The 16,770-nt window shown below is 38.9% G+C and overlaps 1 protein-coding gene across 1 annotated transcript; it reads right to left on the minus strand.

The window, feature by feature from the left end:
* Positions 1-760: 760 nt before the first annotated feature.
* LOC117082271 (cyclin-Y-like protein 2) lies at positions 761-14,921 on the minus strand. Its single transcript, XM_033208895.1, is given in 5 exon segments — positions 761-1,455; positions 2,982-3,082; positions 3,085-3,143; positions 14,174-14,340; positions 14,865-14,921. Coding segments are annotated over 5 exon segments (495 nt in total). The 3' UTR covers positions 761-1,344.
* Positions 14,922-16,770: the final 1,849 nt, after the last annotated feature.

A 16,770-nucleotide genomic window follows, 5' to 3' on the forward strand; every position in this document is an offset into this window, starting at 1 on the left:
AGTGCAATGGCTATTTACAGGCACAATCACAGTGCACTGCAGCCTCCAAGGCTAGGCCTCAAGTGATCCTCCCATTTAAGCCTTGTGAATAGCTGGGACTACAAGCATGCCTAGCTCCTGAATATTAAGCTTTTAATTTTTTGTTTCAGCCCTTCTTGAAGATAGCAGATATTGACTGAAACAAAAAGTTAAAAGCTTAATATTCAAATTCTGCAAAATAAAGCCAGAGGCGGTGGTACACACCTGTGGTCCCAGCTACTTGGTAGGTTGACATGGGAAGATTGCTTGAGGCCAGGGTTTTCAGGCTGTGGTGCACTACGATTGTGACTCTAATTAATCATTGCACTGTAGCTTGGGCAATATAGTGAGGCACCATCTATTAAAAATAAAAAGAAAAAATACAATTACACTTTCAAATGATATTTTGTAAAGATTTACAGCATGTATATATATGCTGCAGTCCTCTGGAGGGCCCAGGCACACTATATTAAAGCTAAAAACTGCCCTGAAGCTTTCAGGACACCTCATATTTTATTATTTTTACATAACCACTGGATCACCATGTTGCTTGTCACTATGAAAACATCTTTGAATACATTTACTTAACAATAAGAAAATTTATCAGCAAATGAGAACCATTATAGTTCACAAGAAATACACCACAGACCTTCATAAAAGTAGATAATCAATAACCAGTACTTTCTCTTTTTATGACCCCAAACATGCTAAACTGCTAATAAGAAGGGCTTACAAAGGATGTGAATGGCAAACGTTATCTGGCAGCTTTTGCTTGATGATTGCCAGTAACTAGTAGTTACTGGTAAAAGTAGGAAGGAAGAGCCCTTCCATACCTGACAATGCTGGGTCTGCTCCTAGTGGCTTTAGGAGTTATTAGACTCCCATGTTTTAACAGTGATACTGCACTGATTCCAAATGCATATGCAGCAATATTGGGGAAAAGAAAAAACATAAAGAAACAGAAAAGTTATCTTTAAAATCTAAAAAGTTAAACTATTGTTTTAAAAGCCTTACATAGTTCACAGCTATCAGCCCACACACTAAGCAAATATCTGTGCGTGGGCAGAAGGAGTCTTCACTTTGGAGTGGTTTTTATAACTCTGTATACATTAAACGGGACAGAAGAGTGTAAGGGTGTGTTGTTACCCTGACAACATCTCATTCTTTACTATGAAGTGCAATCTTAGTTTTCCTTGAGTTAACTTGAATTGAGGTGTTTCTTCTTTTGAAAATACCAACTTTTCTAGTACTTTAGCCAGGAGAAGTGATATTTTCCCATGTTTTTGATGAGGGGTTCAGATGTTACATTACCCCTCATTTCTTCCTTCAGAAGAGGATGGCCTTAGCACGCTGAAGATGAATTAAATCATCAGCACTCAAAGACCCATTCTTGGCAGCACTATAGAAAACTTTATATTGTTCCATCCTTGAAAAAACCTAAGAATGTCAAATAGAAAAGAGGTACAATTTTAAAAAGGGTTCCAACTTTTTAACAGTCACCACTGATGATAAGCCACACATGCAACTCCTTTAAATAGTTCAGTTACAGCTGCTTTTTTTTATTTCTTACTATTTATTTATTTATTTGAGAAGGAGTCTTGCTCTGTCGCCCAGGCTGGAGTGCAATGGCACAGTCTTGGCCCACTGCAACCTCCGCCTCCCAAGTTCAAGCAATTCTCTGCCTCAGTTTCCCAAGTAGCTGGGATTACGGGCACCCGCCACCATGCCAAGCTAATTTTCATATTTTTAGTAGCAACGGGGTTTCACCATCTTGGCCAGGTTGGTCTTGAATTCCTGACCTCGTGATCCACCCACCTCGGCCTCCCAAAGTGCTGGAATTAGAGGCATGAGCCACAGCGTCCAGCCCAGTTATAGCTACTTGGCTGATGTTTACACTGCCAAGTTCTGTCAACTCACTACCGTAATCTCCTTTCAGGGCTAGAATTAGATTGCTGGAGCAAAGGGGAACTTGTTTTATTAAGTTACTTAAAAATTGGGCTCCCAAAGACGTCACAGTATTGTGACAGGCTTCTAACAGCAGTATCATCTGTTACCTGTGTACTTGTTCCTTAAACATAATGAATGTACACTTTTGCAAAAAGCTAGTTTATTAATCTATTCAAACTCTACCCAATCTATAATAGTTATTATATAATTCAAAGCAAATTTTAACGATGCAGGCATGTGCTGGATTGTATTGGAATATCAAAGAAGTCTAATGACTAAAGCATCAAAAGGCATTACTTCACTTGCACATTAATTATGACAGAAAATGTATTATTTTAAAATGCTTCCAAGGTACCACAGAACATGCCTATTTTAAATGTTCATCCTTGTCAGCTGTAACTTTGCTGTGTACTTACCAAAAGTCACAAACCACAAATATTACTTTGTCCCATAAATTTTATCATTTCCAGTAAAATCCCATGAACTTTCTGCATCCAGTACTTGAGACACACACACCTTATACAGTCTAAGTGCAGGTCTCTTGGCTTAGGCACTATTGCTTTGTCTAACAAACCCATGGGATTGACTGCACTGTGGTATGTACAGTAGAAAATGACATAAATTTGCAAACTGAATAATAAAAAATAGTCAAGTGGTAAGTGCATTATGTATGTAGACATTGCTCAGAATACAATAACAAGAAATCATTTATGTATGATTATTTGAAAGGGTAAAGGTTCATAAGGGAAAGATTACACATGAACTAAATTTGATTAAAATATTCTGAATTATGGTCACAAAAGAGAAGACAATATCTATAATTTTCCAATAATGTGGATCCTTGTAAAAATCATAAAAGATACAGGAAATAGAATGCCAAAAAGGTAATAAGCTCTTCAGTATGTTAGTTAATTTTGAAGCTTTCCATTTTTCTAATCACTACTTAATATGACCTAGTCACAGATGTTGGCATTGGTGTTTGAATGAAAACCCACTTAGTAACTTCATAGCCTTACCTCCAGCTTCCATGTTCTTTCTCTGTCAAGAAGATAAACTGGAGAATACAGGCTGTTGTCGTGTGCCAAGGTGCGAAGATCGAAGTAGAATCTGCTATAAGACTGCCAGTAATGCTGATATTATAATTAATTAGCTTCAAGAATTGCCTTTCCAACTCATTCCTGGGGAAGGAGAAACACAACAAAACCAACTCAGGACAATGTTAGTTCAAAAACATTATTTCATGTTAAGAAATGTGGTAAAATCACCATGTGCTCTAGTTTATTAGAACACATGAAAGAACTCACACTGTACAGAACCCTACTATCTAAGAAATACAAGAAAGCATGCAACTTTCCCAGTTCTCTTTGAAAACTTAGAAAAACAAAAACAACATGAATGTAAAAACTGTGTTAATAAACTTGATTTTCCCACGTGCTTTCAAAGATATATTCGAATTTAATATGGAGAAAGATGACATAATCTTAAGAAACATGGTAAATCCTTCACCTTTTTCATTTCTTTAAAAACATGAAATGATTCAATGGAGAAAACCCTTACAAATACAAACATCCGTGGTAAGGTCTTCAATTGTCCCAGTTCCACATGAAGATATGAACTCATTTTTGAAATAAAACCTATGAATGTAAAGAATGTGGAAATGCCTTCATTTACATAATACTTGCTCCAAGACCCATGATAACACATACTGGAGATAGACCTTATAAATATAAGAAAGCACACTGGATTGGAACCCCAGTAGATTATCAAATACAGAAAAGTTTTCAGTTTTAACAATTTCTTCAACATTTATATGAAAACTTCCCCTACAGGGAAATCTTCTCAGTGTTCCTAAATTGGAGAGCCTGATGCAAATTGATTATGTTATAATCTTTAAAACTGTGCATAAGTAAATGTTATACTACTTATAAATATTTTGTTTCTCAGTGATTCTTCATTTGAAAGGGTCTCTGTCCTTACTTCCACTTCTTTTGCAAGACAACACTGAGGTCAGAATTTTGTAGATACTCCTTAAACAATATCAAATGAATTTAATAGGCAGGTTTTTTTTGTTAAGTCAGTTAATAAAATTTTTCTCTGTTTATTTAAAAATATCAGAGCCTGATGCAAACTGACTATGGTATAACCTTAAAAAATATACATAAGTAAATGTTATACTGCTTATAAATATTTTGTTTCTTAGTGATTCTTCATTTGAAAGGGTCTCTGTCCTTACTTTCACTTCTTTTGCAAGAAAACACTGAGGTCAGGATTTTGTAGATACTCCTTAAGCAATATTAAATGAATTTAATAGGCAGTATTTTTTGGTTAAGTCAGTTAATAAAATTTTTCTCTGTTTATTTAAAAACATCACACTGAGCTACTAGAATAGCTCCAAATTCTTTTTTGAAACAAATACAGGCTATGCAGGTGGATTCCTACACTAATGTCCAAACAGGGCACAGCTGCTTGCAGTCCATTCTGCATCTAGCACCCCAAGTTTGGATGAGGAGAAAGGTGACAGGCTTCTCTGCACTTGTGCAGATGACTCAGGGCTCATTCTTGAGGGTTCCATTGCACAACTCAGACTCCACGCTCACTCCCAAGGCACTGCAATAGTGATCAGATGACAGAAATGATGGATGCCATTTATTAGCTGTCACTATTATGGGGCAGGAATACTCTTTACACTTCAGACGGTAGAAAGATCAAAGAGAAACACCTTGGCTAGACTAAACCCATTTTATGACACGCCTTTTTGTAGGACGCTGGCCTTACACAGTGTTTCCTCTAAGTTGGAAATGAAACCCCAAGGTGCTCAGCATCTGTCACCCCTGGCCAGAATAGAATGTGGGGATGAGTTGAATGCAGTGAGAGGGGAACAGGCTGGGAGCAGCCCTCTGCCACATGATTATTCAGCTGTCCTAGCAAAAGATTTTTGTTTATTGTTTGTTTTGAGACAGGGTCTTGGCTCTGTCACTCAGGCTAAAGTGCAGTGGCATGATCCTAGCCTTTCAAGTAGCTGGGACTACACGTTCATGCCGCTTTTTAAAAATTCTTTTTGTAGAGACAGGGTCTCACTTGTTGCCCAGGCTGGTGTTAAACTCCTGTGATTAAGTGATACTCCCACCTTGGCCTCCCAAAGTGCTGGTATTACAGACATGAGCCACTGTATCCAGCACTTTGTCAAATGTTTAAATAAATATAAAACTAGAGTAATCTTACCACTTTCATAGTAATCCCTGTAAAGACTTAACTGTATAAAAACCATACCTCAACAACATATTAGGTTTCTTGGTTTTAAAGTTTTAATGTTTTATCCATTGGATAAGTCAACAAATGCTTGATGTTCTCTGGTATGGAAAGCAGTTAGGATATAAGCAGATATGTGGTTTTCTCATTTGTTTAACTGAAAACCCCACTGAAACTACTTCTAACATTAATTTTCTATTCATATAACCATAAGACTATGGGAATATAAATCAGATAATGCTTTAATAATCAGCTAATCAGGACTTAATTTACTATAGGAATATATGCACTTCATAATCTCTTACGTTTTTCCACAAACGTATTTTAAATGTATAAAATACAATATTTTATATAACATGCTTATTAATAGAGGCTTAGTTACTGAAGAAACCCATTATGTCTACAGGATATGTATCTTCTTAGTTTTTTGTTGTTTTTTAAATGGCTGAATAGCATACCCTTTACAGGCACAGCAAATTTTCTGAATAGGAGTTGCTCAGTTTAACTTATATGTATGTGTGTATGTATGTGTGTGTCTGTGTGTGTCTGTGTATAAATACATATAAAATCCTCATAGCTTAGCTCCCACCTATAAGTGAGAACATATGACATTTGGTTTTCCATTCCTGAGTTACTTCACTTAGAATAATGGCATCCAGCTCCATCCAAGTTGCTACAAAGGCCATTATTTCATTCTGTTTTACGGCTCAGCAGTATTCCATGGTGTATATATTCCAAGCTTTCTTTATCTATGCATTCATTGATGGGCATTCCATATTTTTGCAGTTGCAAATTGTGCTGCTATCAACATGCATGTGCATGTGTCTTTTTCATACAACTTCTTTTGTGTTGGTAGATACCCAGTGTGAGATTGCTGGATTGAATGGCAGTACTGTTTTCCATAGTGGTTTTACTAGTTTATGTTCCTATCAGCAGTGTAAGTGTACCCTTCTTACCTAATCCATACCAACATGTACGATTTTTCAATTTTTAAATTATAGCCATTCTTGCAGGAGTAAGGTGGTATCACACTGTGGTTTTCATTTGCATTTCCCTGATAATTAGTGATGCTTCTGAAGGAAAATATATACTAACAAGACAAACAGATGTTGAAAAGTTTTAAGAAAAATCTGATAAACATTAATTCTTAAATGGTTCAATTTACAGTCTAAAAGAGATCATTACAATCAACAGCAGAAGGACAAGATAAGTGTACATTACACACTTTGTTGCAATGTTTTACAATTTCTAAAAATCGTGAACATGGCTCCTGTTCAGAGCATAGATCTGGGTGCTTCTGCATTTACAAACAGCATTATGTAGTACTGGAGCTGGCTTCTGCCACCACTGCTTCTGGAGCTCACATCTGTGGAAACCCGCACATTTCTCTGCATATTCTCTGACCTTGTAATTAGAACTAGAGCCCCACCAGATTAGCTGCTGGTTTTGAGAATAATTTAGCCGCCATTATAACGGAGCTAAGTGTTCATAATTACAAATTTTGCTCCCTTCAAGAAACCAGTTTACAGACTGATGACAGCAGTGATTAAGAGCACTTTAGCTTCTGCAACTTTCAAAGTACTTCTATTTGTTTCAAATTCATTTTCTTTTAACATCCTTTGCTAAAATGGTTACTAGCAATATCACCATGACAATTCAGTTTCTACAATTAGCAAAGCAGTAATTTAGCAGCCATTTCAAAACCAACTGACCATCACTAGTGAGTCTCTTCTTAGTCACAAGAATCCTCAATTCACTTGTAAATATACAGTGTAGTAATTCTGAATGAAAGTCTTTAAAAATGTTTTTGGGGTATATTATAGGTGTATATATTTATGTGGTATATAAAATATTTTGATGACTACAATGTGTAATAATCACATCAGGGTAAATGAAGTATCCATCATGCTTCAAGCATACCTTTGTTTTACAAATAATTCAATTGCACCCTTTTAGTTACTGTAAAATGTACAATTAAATAATTATTGACTGTTGTCACCCTGTTGGGCTATCAAATATTAGATCTTATTTATTTTTTCTAACTATGTGTATCTATTAACCATTACCCCTTACTCCTCATCCCCCATACTACTTTTACCAGCCTCTGCTAATGATTCTCCTACTCTATGTCTTCATGAGTTAAATTGTTTGAGGCCGGGCGCAGTGGCCCACGCCTATAATCCCAGCACTTTGGGAGGCCAAGGTGGGTAGATCACAAGGTCAGGAGTTCGAGACCAGCCTGGCCAGCATGGCGAAACCTCATCACTACTAAAAATACAAAAATTAGCCAGGCATGGTGGCACACGCCTGTAATCCCGGGAGGTGAAGATAGGAGAATCACTTGACCCCAGGAGGCGGAGGTTGCAGTGAGCCGATATAGCACCACTGCACTCCAGCCTGGGTGACAGAGCAAGACTACATCTCAAAAAACAAACAAACAAAAAAACTGAATTAACGTTTAGCTCCCACAAATAAGTGAGAGCATGTGAAGTTTGTTTTTCCGTGCCTGGCTTATTTCACTGAACATTTCCGTCCATGTTCTTGCAAATAACAAGATCTCATTCTCTTTTGTGGTTGAATAGTACTCCATTGTGTATATGTACCACATTTTCTTTAGCCACTTATCTGTTGATGGAAACTTGGAATGCTTCCAAATCTTGGGTGTTGTGAATAGTGCTGCAATATACATGAGAGTGCAGGTATCTCTGATATTCTGACTTCCTTTCTTTTGCATATATACCCAGCAGTAGGATTGTTGGATCATATGGTAGCTCTATTTTTAGTTTTGAGAAACTCCAAACGTTTCTCCATAGTGGTTGTACTTAAATTACATTCCCACTAACAGTGTATGAGGGTCACCTTTTCTCTGTATCCTCACCAGCATTTGTTATTGGCTATCTTTAGAATAAAAGCCATTTTAAGTGGGTAAGATGATCTCTCATTGTAATTTTGATTTACAGTTCTCTGAAGATCAATGATATTGATGTTGAGTATCTTTTCATATACTATCTGCTATTTGTATGCCTTTCTTAGTTTTGAAACAGGGTCTCACTTTGTCACTCAGGTTGAGTGCAGTGGCACAATCACAGCTCACTGCAGCCTCAACCTCTTAGGCTCAGGTAATAATAAGCCTCCCAAACAGCTGAAACCACAGGCACGTGTCATCATGCTGGCTAATGTATCCTCTTTTGAGAAATGTCTATTCAGATATTTTGCCCACTTTAAAAATAAGATTATTAGATTTTTTTTCTATGGACTTATTTGAGCTTCTAAAATATTTTGGTTATTAATCCCTTGTCAGATAGTTTTCAAATATCTTTCCCCATTCTGTGAGTTGTTTCTTCACTTAGTTGACTGTTTCCTTTGCTGTGCAGAAGCTTTTTAACTTGATGTGACCTAATTTGCCCATTTTTGCTTGGCTGCCTGTGCTTATGAAATATTCAGGAAATATTTGCTGAGTCCAGTATCCCAGAGAGTTTTCCCAATGTTTTATTGTTTCATATTTCAGGTCTTAGATTTAATTTTTTTATTATTATTATACTTTAAGTTCTAGGGTACATGTGTATAACGTGCAGGTTTGTTACATATGTATAATTGTGCCATTTGGTGTGTTGCACCCATTAACTCATCATTTACATCAGGTATAACTCTCAGTGCAATCCCTCCGCCCTCCCACCTCCCCATGATAGGCCACTGTGTGTGATGTTCCCCTTCCTGAGTCCAAGTGATCTCATTGTTCAGTTCCCACCTATGAGTGAGAACATGCACTGTTTGGTTTTCTGTTCTTGTGATAGTTTGCTGAGAATGATGGTTTCCAGCCGCATCCATGTCCCTACAAAGGACGCAAACTCATCCTTTTTTATGGCTGCATAGTATTCCATGGTGTATATGTGACACATTTTCTTAATCCAGTCTGTCACTGATGGACATTTGGGGTGATTCCAAGTCTTTGCTATTGTGAATAGTGCCGCAATAAACATACGTGTGCATGTGTCTTTATAGCAACATGATTTATAATCCTTTGGGTATATACCCAGTAATGGGATGGCTGGGTCATATGGTACTTCTAGTTCCAGATCCTTGAGGAATCACCATACTGTTTTCCATAATGGTTGAACTAGTTTACAATCCCACCAACAGTGTAAAAGTGTTCCTATTTCTCTACATCCTCTCCAGCACCTGTTGTTTCCTGACTTTTTAATGATTGCCATTCTAACTGGTGTGAGATGCTATCTCATTGTGGTTTTGATTTGCATTTCTCTGATGGCGAGTGATGATGAGCATTTTTTCATGTGTCTGTTGGCTGTATGAATGTCTTCTTTTGAGAAATGTCTGTTCATATCCTTTGCCCACTTTTTGATGGGGTTGTTTGTTTTTTTCTTGTAAATTTGTTTGAGTTCTTTGTAAGTTCTGGATATTAGCCCTTTGTCAGATGAGTAGATTGCAAAAATTTTCTCCTATTCTGTAGGTTGCCTGTTCACTCTGATGGTAGTTTCTTTTGCTGTGCAGAAGCTCTTCAGTTTAATTAGATCCCATTTGTCAATGTTGGCTTTTGTTTTCATTGCTTTTGGTGTTTTAGACATGAAGTCCTTGCCCATGCCTATGTCCTGAATGATATTACCTAGGTTTTCTTCTAGGGTTTTATGGTATTAGGTCTAACATTTAAGTCTCTAATCCATCTTGAATTAATTTTCGTATAAGGAGTAAGGAAAGGATCTAGTTTCAGCTTTCTACTTATGGCTAGCCACTTTTCCCAGCACCATTTATTAAATAGGGAATCCTTTCCCCACTTCTTGTTACATGATTGTATATTTAGAAAACCCCATTGTCTCAGCCCAAAATCTCCTTAAGCTGATAAGAAACTTCAGCAAAGTCTCAGGATGCAAAATCAATGTGCAAAAATCATAAGCATTCTTATACACCAGTAACAGACAGAGAGCCAAATCATGAATGAACTTCCATTCACAATTGCTTCAAAGAGGATAAAATACCTAGGACTCCAACTTACAAGGGATGTAAAGGACCTCTTCAAGGAGAACTACAAACTACTGCTCAGTGAAATAAAAGAGGACACAAACAAATGGAAGAACATACCATGCTCATCGATAGGAAGAATCAATGTTTTGAAAATGGCCATACTGCCCAAGGTAATTTATAGATTCAATGCCATCCCCACTAAGTTACCGAGTTTCTTCACAGAATTGGCAAAAACTGCTTTAAAGTCATATGGAACCAAAAAAGATCCCGCATTGCCAAGACAATCCTAAGTCAAAAGAACAAAGCTGGAGGCATCACGCTACCTGACTTCAAACTATACTACAAGGTTACGGTAACCAAAACAGCATGATACTGGTACCAAAACAGAGATATAGACCAATGGAACAGAACAGAGTCCTCAGAAATAATACCACACATCTACAGCCATCTGATCTTTGACAAACCTGAGAAAAACAAGAAATAGGGAAAGGATTCTGTATTTAAATTTTTTTAAATTTTTAATGTTTTAAAAAATAGAGACAGAATCTCACTGGTTTGCCTGAGCTGGTATTGAACTACCAGGCTCAAGTGATTCTTCTATCTCAGTCTACCAAAGTGCTGGGATTACAGGCGTGAGCCACCACACCCAGCTGAGATTTAAATCTTTAATCCATTTTGATTTGATTTTTGCATAAGGTGAGAAACAGAGGTCTAGTTTCATTCCTCTGCATATGAATATCCAGTTTTCCCAGCACTACCTATTGACGAGACTGTCATTTCCCCATTGTATGTGCTTGGTACCTTTGCTGAAAATGAGTTCACTGCAGATGTATAAACTGGTTTCTGGGTTTTCTATTCTGTTCCATTCATTTATGTGTCTGTTTTTATGCCAGTGCCATGCTGTTATGGTTACTATAGCTATAGAGTATAGTTTGAAATCAGATAACGTGATTCCTCCAGTTTTGTTTTTTTGCTCAGGATAGCTTCGGATATTCTGAGTCTTCTGTAGTTACGTATAAATTTTAGAATTCATTTTTTATTTCTATTTCTGTGAAGAATGTCATTGTGTTTTGCAGAATTGTAGAGGTACCACATTGGTGGGCTGAGATCAGACCTGAAGGAATTCTCTGGATTAGCAGACAGGGACTCACTTCTTCCCTTACTTTCCCACAAATGAAGTCTCTCTTTCTGTGCTAGGCTGCCTGGAGCTCAAAGAGGAGCAATACAAGCACCCCTGTGGTCACCAACACTGGGACAGCACTAGGTCTGAAGCTGGCACAGCACTGTGGCAGACCAAGGCCCGCTGTAACAACTACCCACTGCCACCTATTTCACTCAAGGCCCCTGGGCTCTACAATTAGCAAGTAGTGAAGTGAGCCAGGCTTCTGTTCTTCCCTTAAGTGCAGTAAGTTCCTCTGGTCCCTGGATGGGATCAGAGGTGCTGTCTGGGAGCTAGGGCTGGAGTCATAAACCTTAGACATCTACCTGGTGTTCTGTTCTACCATGGCTGAGCTGGCACTGAATCCACCAGGCAAATCTATTCACACTCTTCCCTCCCCTTTCCCCAGGCAGAGTAGTTTGTCCACATGTACACCATCAACACAGTCCCCTGGGGATTACTGTCAGGTCACCACTGATGCTCACTCAATGCCCAAGCACTTCAGTCAGCTTGTGGTGAATGCTTCCTGGCCTGGAACTCACTCTTCAGGGCAGTTGGCTCCCCTATGGCCCAGGGTAGCTCCAGAGATGCCATCCAAGGGCCAAGGCCTGAATCAGGGACTCCAATAGTCCACTTGGTGCTCTTCTCCATTGTAGCTGAGCTGGTATCTAAGCTCAAGAAAAATCTTCTTAACTCTTCCCTTGGCTTTTCTCAAGCAGAGGGAGTCTCTCCTCACAGCCACCACAACTGGGAATGTCCTGGGTCACACCTGCAGCCAGCACATCTCTGAGTCTCACTCGAGGCCCATGGCATGTACTACCTGGTCACCACTGATGATTCTTCAGGGCCTAAGGGCTCTTTCATCAGAAAGTGATGAATCCTGCCATTATTGAGTCCCTTTAAGGCAGCAAGTTCCCTTCTGGCCAAAGGTTTGTCTAGAGATGTTATCCTGAAGCTGGAACCTGAAATGGGGGTCTCATGACTCTGACCTCTCCTACTGTGGCTGAGCTAGTATCCAAGTTGCAAGACAAAGCCCTCTTTCCTCCCCTCAAGTGGAAGAAAGAGGTCTCTGTCAGAGCTGTGAGCTGCACTGTCTAGGATTGGAGGAGCAGTGGACAAGCTGCCCCAGCTGCTGTCTCTGTAGGTCCCTACCTGCCCCAGCTGCTGTCTGTGTAGGTCACATTCCCCTAAATACACTGTCTCCAAGCACAGCACAGCAGTCCTTGTGGCCTAGACAGACTTTTAGATTTATTAAGGACCCCAGAGTATTTTATCCCACAGTAGCCATTAACCTTTCACAACTCAAGTTCCAATCACTGGGATGAACAATTCTTCTCTGGCTAGGACTAGACTAAATTTTTCCTCCATGGGTGGGCATTGGATGACTGCAGCCTTGTTTTGCTTTCTGCTATGACAAGGCAGCGCTGAATTTAGTGCAAAGTCCCACAGTTGCTGTGTTCTCCTTCCCCTAAGGATGTAGCCCCTTTCCTCACCACAGGTCCACTGCTGGGACATGGGGAAGGGGTGGCATCAGCAATTCAAGACTGTCTTTTCTACACTATTCAGTGCTTCTTTCAGTGATATGAAGTTAAAACCAGGTACTATGATTGTTTACCAGATTTTTAGTTCCTATGCAGGTGATTTTTTTATTTAGATAGTTGCTAAATTTGTTATTCCTGCGGGAGCAAAATTGGCAGTGACTGCCATTCAACCATCAGGCTCCACCTCTGTGACTGCATACATTCTGAAAGACAGTCTTAACTGGAGTAACAGGCAAATGTAAAAAAAAAAAAAGAAAAGAAAAGAAAAACAATAACCCAAAACTTCTTGCCACTGCCTGTCATGATCTTGATCTTCATATGCTGCTCAATGTCATCAAGAGGTATTCCTTCAGATTTACCTAAGTGTCACCCACAAAGCCATTCTCACTGTCTAGTGGACACTGTGAGAGCCTCTGCTGGAAATGCCTCCCTGGCTCTCTCTACCTACCAGCTCCAAGGCCCTTCCCTTTACAGAAGTCATGAGGCGAGACTGGAAGAAATACCCCAGGAAGGTCCCCTTTCAGTATCATGTTGGTGCCATCTGTGAGCAGCCCCATGACTCAGCAAGATTTCTTGCACTCTCACAGGTAACACAGGGCCCCCAAAGTGCTGCTGTGGTTGTATGAGTGCCCCGGGAACCTCCTGAGTGTCGAGAGTGCTGGGTGATGCTCCAGCAATGTTTTTCAGACTGCCTGAGGGGGATCACTGGAACTTCTAACTCATCAGCCCAATTTCTAAACACATGCAACACTCCTACTGGGGATGGGACAGAGGCAGAGGGATCTGTGGCTATTCTGTATCTCAAAGTTTCTATAAAACAGAACTTCAGATAAAAGCAGGGAGAACACCAGCAAAAGCAAATTCACAATGTGTAACTCAGGGTGAAACCACATTTTTCACAGTCCAGAGGCCCTAGACCTGTGCTCCTTAAAAAGAGACTGGAACTTGCACACAGCTTTGAAAAAGGCACAAAGATATTTACTGTATTATTATGTTCTTGTAGTACACTGGTAATATAATGCCAAAAATATTCACCAGAAAAATATTTTCCAATTTATGGGCAGATTATGAAAACATCAATTTACCAAGACCTACCAGCAAACAATGAAAAATATGAACCATTGTTCTAAAGCTGGATGGAAAAAGTATGCGGTGTTTATGCCCATTTTCGTTATCTGCATAATGTAAACTTTAAAAATATTTCCTAAAGCATTTAAGTTTATGGGAGCACATAAAGTACTGAAAAATGGTTAGAAAGTTCACAAAAACCGTACAAACTCACATTTCTTCAACTGTAATGTTCTCAAAGAGCTTGCAGTAGTCCTCATTCCACACAGCCATATCACTCCAAACCTTGGATGCAAGAAGAATGGCTCCCAAGACAATCCTCTTCCAGTTAGTTGGACAAATGTTGATATCAGCATAATTTACAAGTCTTTCTATGTAAATCTGCAAAACAGAGCACTGGCCTTTGACTTAGCTCAGTTTAAGTGCTGTGATAAGAACTCTTATGAATGACAGATTTCTTCTGGTTTTGACCAGAAAGTAAGTGCTTATGCTTACATTCTACAGAGATTTGCTTAATCAGGCTAAACAAGGGGCCACATCACAATTGATCAGATACTTCTGCTACCTATTCTTCCCATGGAAATTCACAGCCCAATTTTGGTCACAAGAATGACCGTATATCTCAGCCAAGGGCATCATGAAGACAGGTAGTGTTGTCACCTTCACACTCATAAAAGACAGCACACATACAGGCCCAGTGTGGATTAAAGTCATTCAATAAATCCTTAAGTGCCTACCACATATAATGTCTCACACGGAGCTGGTAGGTAGATGGGAATTTTACAAGTTTGTCAAGTTTGAATATGTAAAACTCATGTGATAGTGAGCAAATGTTAACCTCCTGTTCACAAAAGCTCACCTTTCTGTGGCACTAGCTTAATAAACTGCTGGTCAAGACAGCCTACCAGTAGCGGCTGTGAAGAGCAGCATGACAGACACAGGTCTATGGGGTTGTAAAACATTCCCCATATTCAGTTGCTCACTTGATAAGAAACCCACGTGTATAAAGATGTTCCTTCTCACATCCCCTATTTTTCACATCTTCATGATCACTTCATAAAAATTTATTCTGTCTTACATCATCTGCAACTTAGACAATTCTGTTGGTTTTAAGATAGAAAGAGCTGCCAGTCTTCTATCCCTAGGATTCCTCTAAACCTGCCAGGCAGTTGGTGAGACAATCCAATGAATTACTTTGCATCTATCAAACATCTGTCCTAAAAATAATTGGACAAAGTGAACAGCTGAGTAAAGATTAAAGGTGAGCTGTGAGGTGTTACCTCAGAGGGTGCTCTGCAGAACAGTATGTCTGTGAGCTACTTAAACTTTTTACATTGAAACAAAAGGACAAAACTTTATATAAATAAGTGAGTTCATTTCCTTTTTGTTGTTTTGTTTGTTTGTTTTTGTTTGTTTTGTTTTTATTATACTTTAAGTTCTAGGGTATATGTGCACAATGTGCAGGTTTGTTACATATGTATACATGTGCCATGTTGGTGTGCTGCACCCATTAACTCATCATTTACATTAGGTATATCTCCTAATGCTATCCCTACCCTTACCCCCTCCCCACAATAGGACCCGGTGTGTGATGTTCCCCTTTCTATGTCCAAGTGATCCCATTGTTCAATTTCCACCTATGAGTGAGAACATGCGGTATTTGGTTTTCTGTGGTGGATATGTGCCACATTTTCTTAATCCAGTCTGTCACTGATGGATATTTGGGTTGATTCCAAGTTTTGCTATTGTGAATAGTGCCACAATAAACATACATGTGTATGTGTCTTTATAGCAGCATGACTTATAATCCTTTTGGTATATCCTCAGTAATGGGATGGCTGGGTCAAATGGTATTTCTAGTTCTAGATCCTTGAGGAATCGCCATACTGTTTTCCACAATGGTTGAATTAGTTTACAGTCCCACCAACAGTGTAAAAGTGTTCCTATTTCTCCACATCCTCTCCAGCACCTGTTGTTTCCTGATTTTTTAATGATTGCCATTCTAACTGGTGTGAGATGGTATCTCGTTGTGGTTTTGATTTGCATTTCTCTGATGGCAAGTGATGATGAGCATTTTTTCATGTGTCTGTTGCCTGTATGAATGTCTTCTTTTGAGAAGTGTCTGATCACATACTTTGTCCACTTTTTGATGGGGCTGTTTTTTTCTTGTAAATTTGATTGAGTTCTTTGTAGGTTCTGGATATTAGCCCTTTGTCAGATGAGTAGATTGCAAAAATTTTCTCCTATTCTGTAGGTTGCCTGTTCACTCTGATGGTAGTTTCCTTTGCTGTGCAGAAGCTGTTTAGTCTAACTAGACCCCATTTGTCAATTTTGGCGTTTGTTGCCATTGTTTTTGGTGTTTTAGACATGAAGTCCTTGCCCATGCCTATGTCCTGAATGGTATTACCTAGGTTTTATTCAAGGGTTTTTATGGTTTTTGGACTAGCATTTAAGTCTCTAATCCATCTTGAATTAATTTGCATATAAGGAGTAAGGAAAGGATCCAGTTTCAGCTTTCTACTTATGACTAGCCAATTTTCCCAGCACCATTTATTAAATAGGGAATCCTTTCCCCGTTTCTTGTTTTTGTCAGGTTTGTCAAAAATCAGATGGCTGTAGATATGTGGTATTATTTCTGAGGGCTCTGTTTTGTTCCATTGGTCTATATCTCTGTTTTGGTACCAGTACCATGGTGCTTTGGTTACTGTAGCCTTGTGGTATAGTTTGAAGTCAGGTAGCATGATGCCTCCAGCTTAGTTCTTTTTGTTCAGGATTGTCTTGGCAATGCGGGCTCTTTTTTGGTTCCATATG

The sequence above is a fragment of the Trachypithecus francoisi genome, unplaced genomic scaffold, assembly GCF_009764315.1.
Source record: "Trachypithecus francoisi isolate TF-2019V2 unplaced genomic scaffold, Tfra_2.0 Lachesis_group9, whole genome shotgun sequence".
NCBI classification, from domain to species: Eukaryota; Metazoa; Chordata; class Mammalia; order Primates; family Cercopithecidae; genus Trachypithecus; species Trachypithecus francoisi.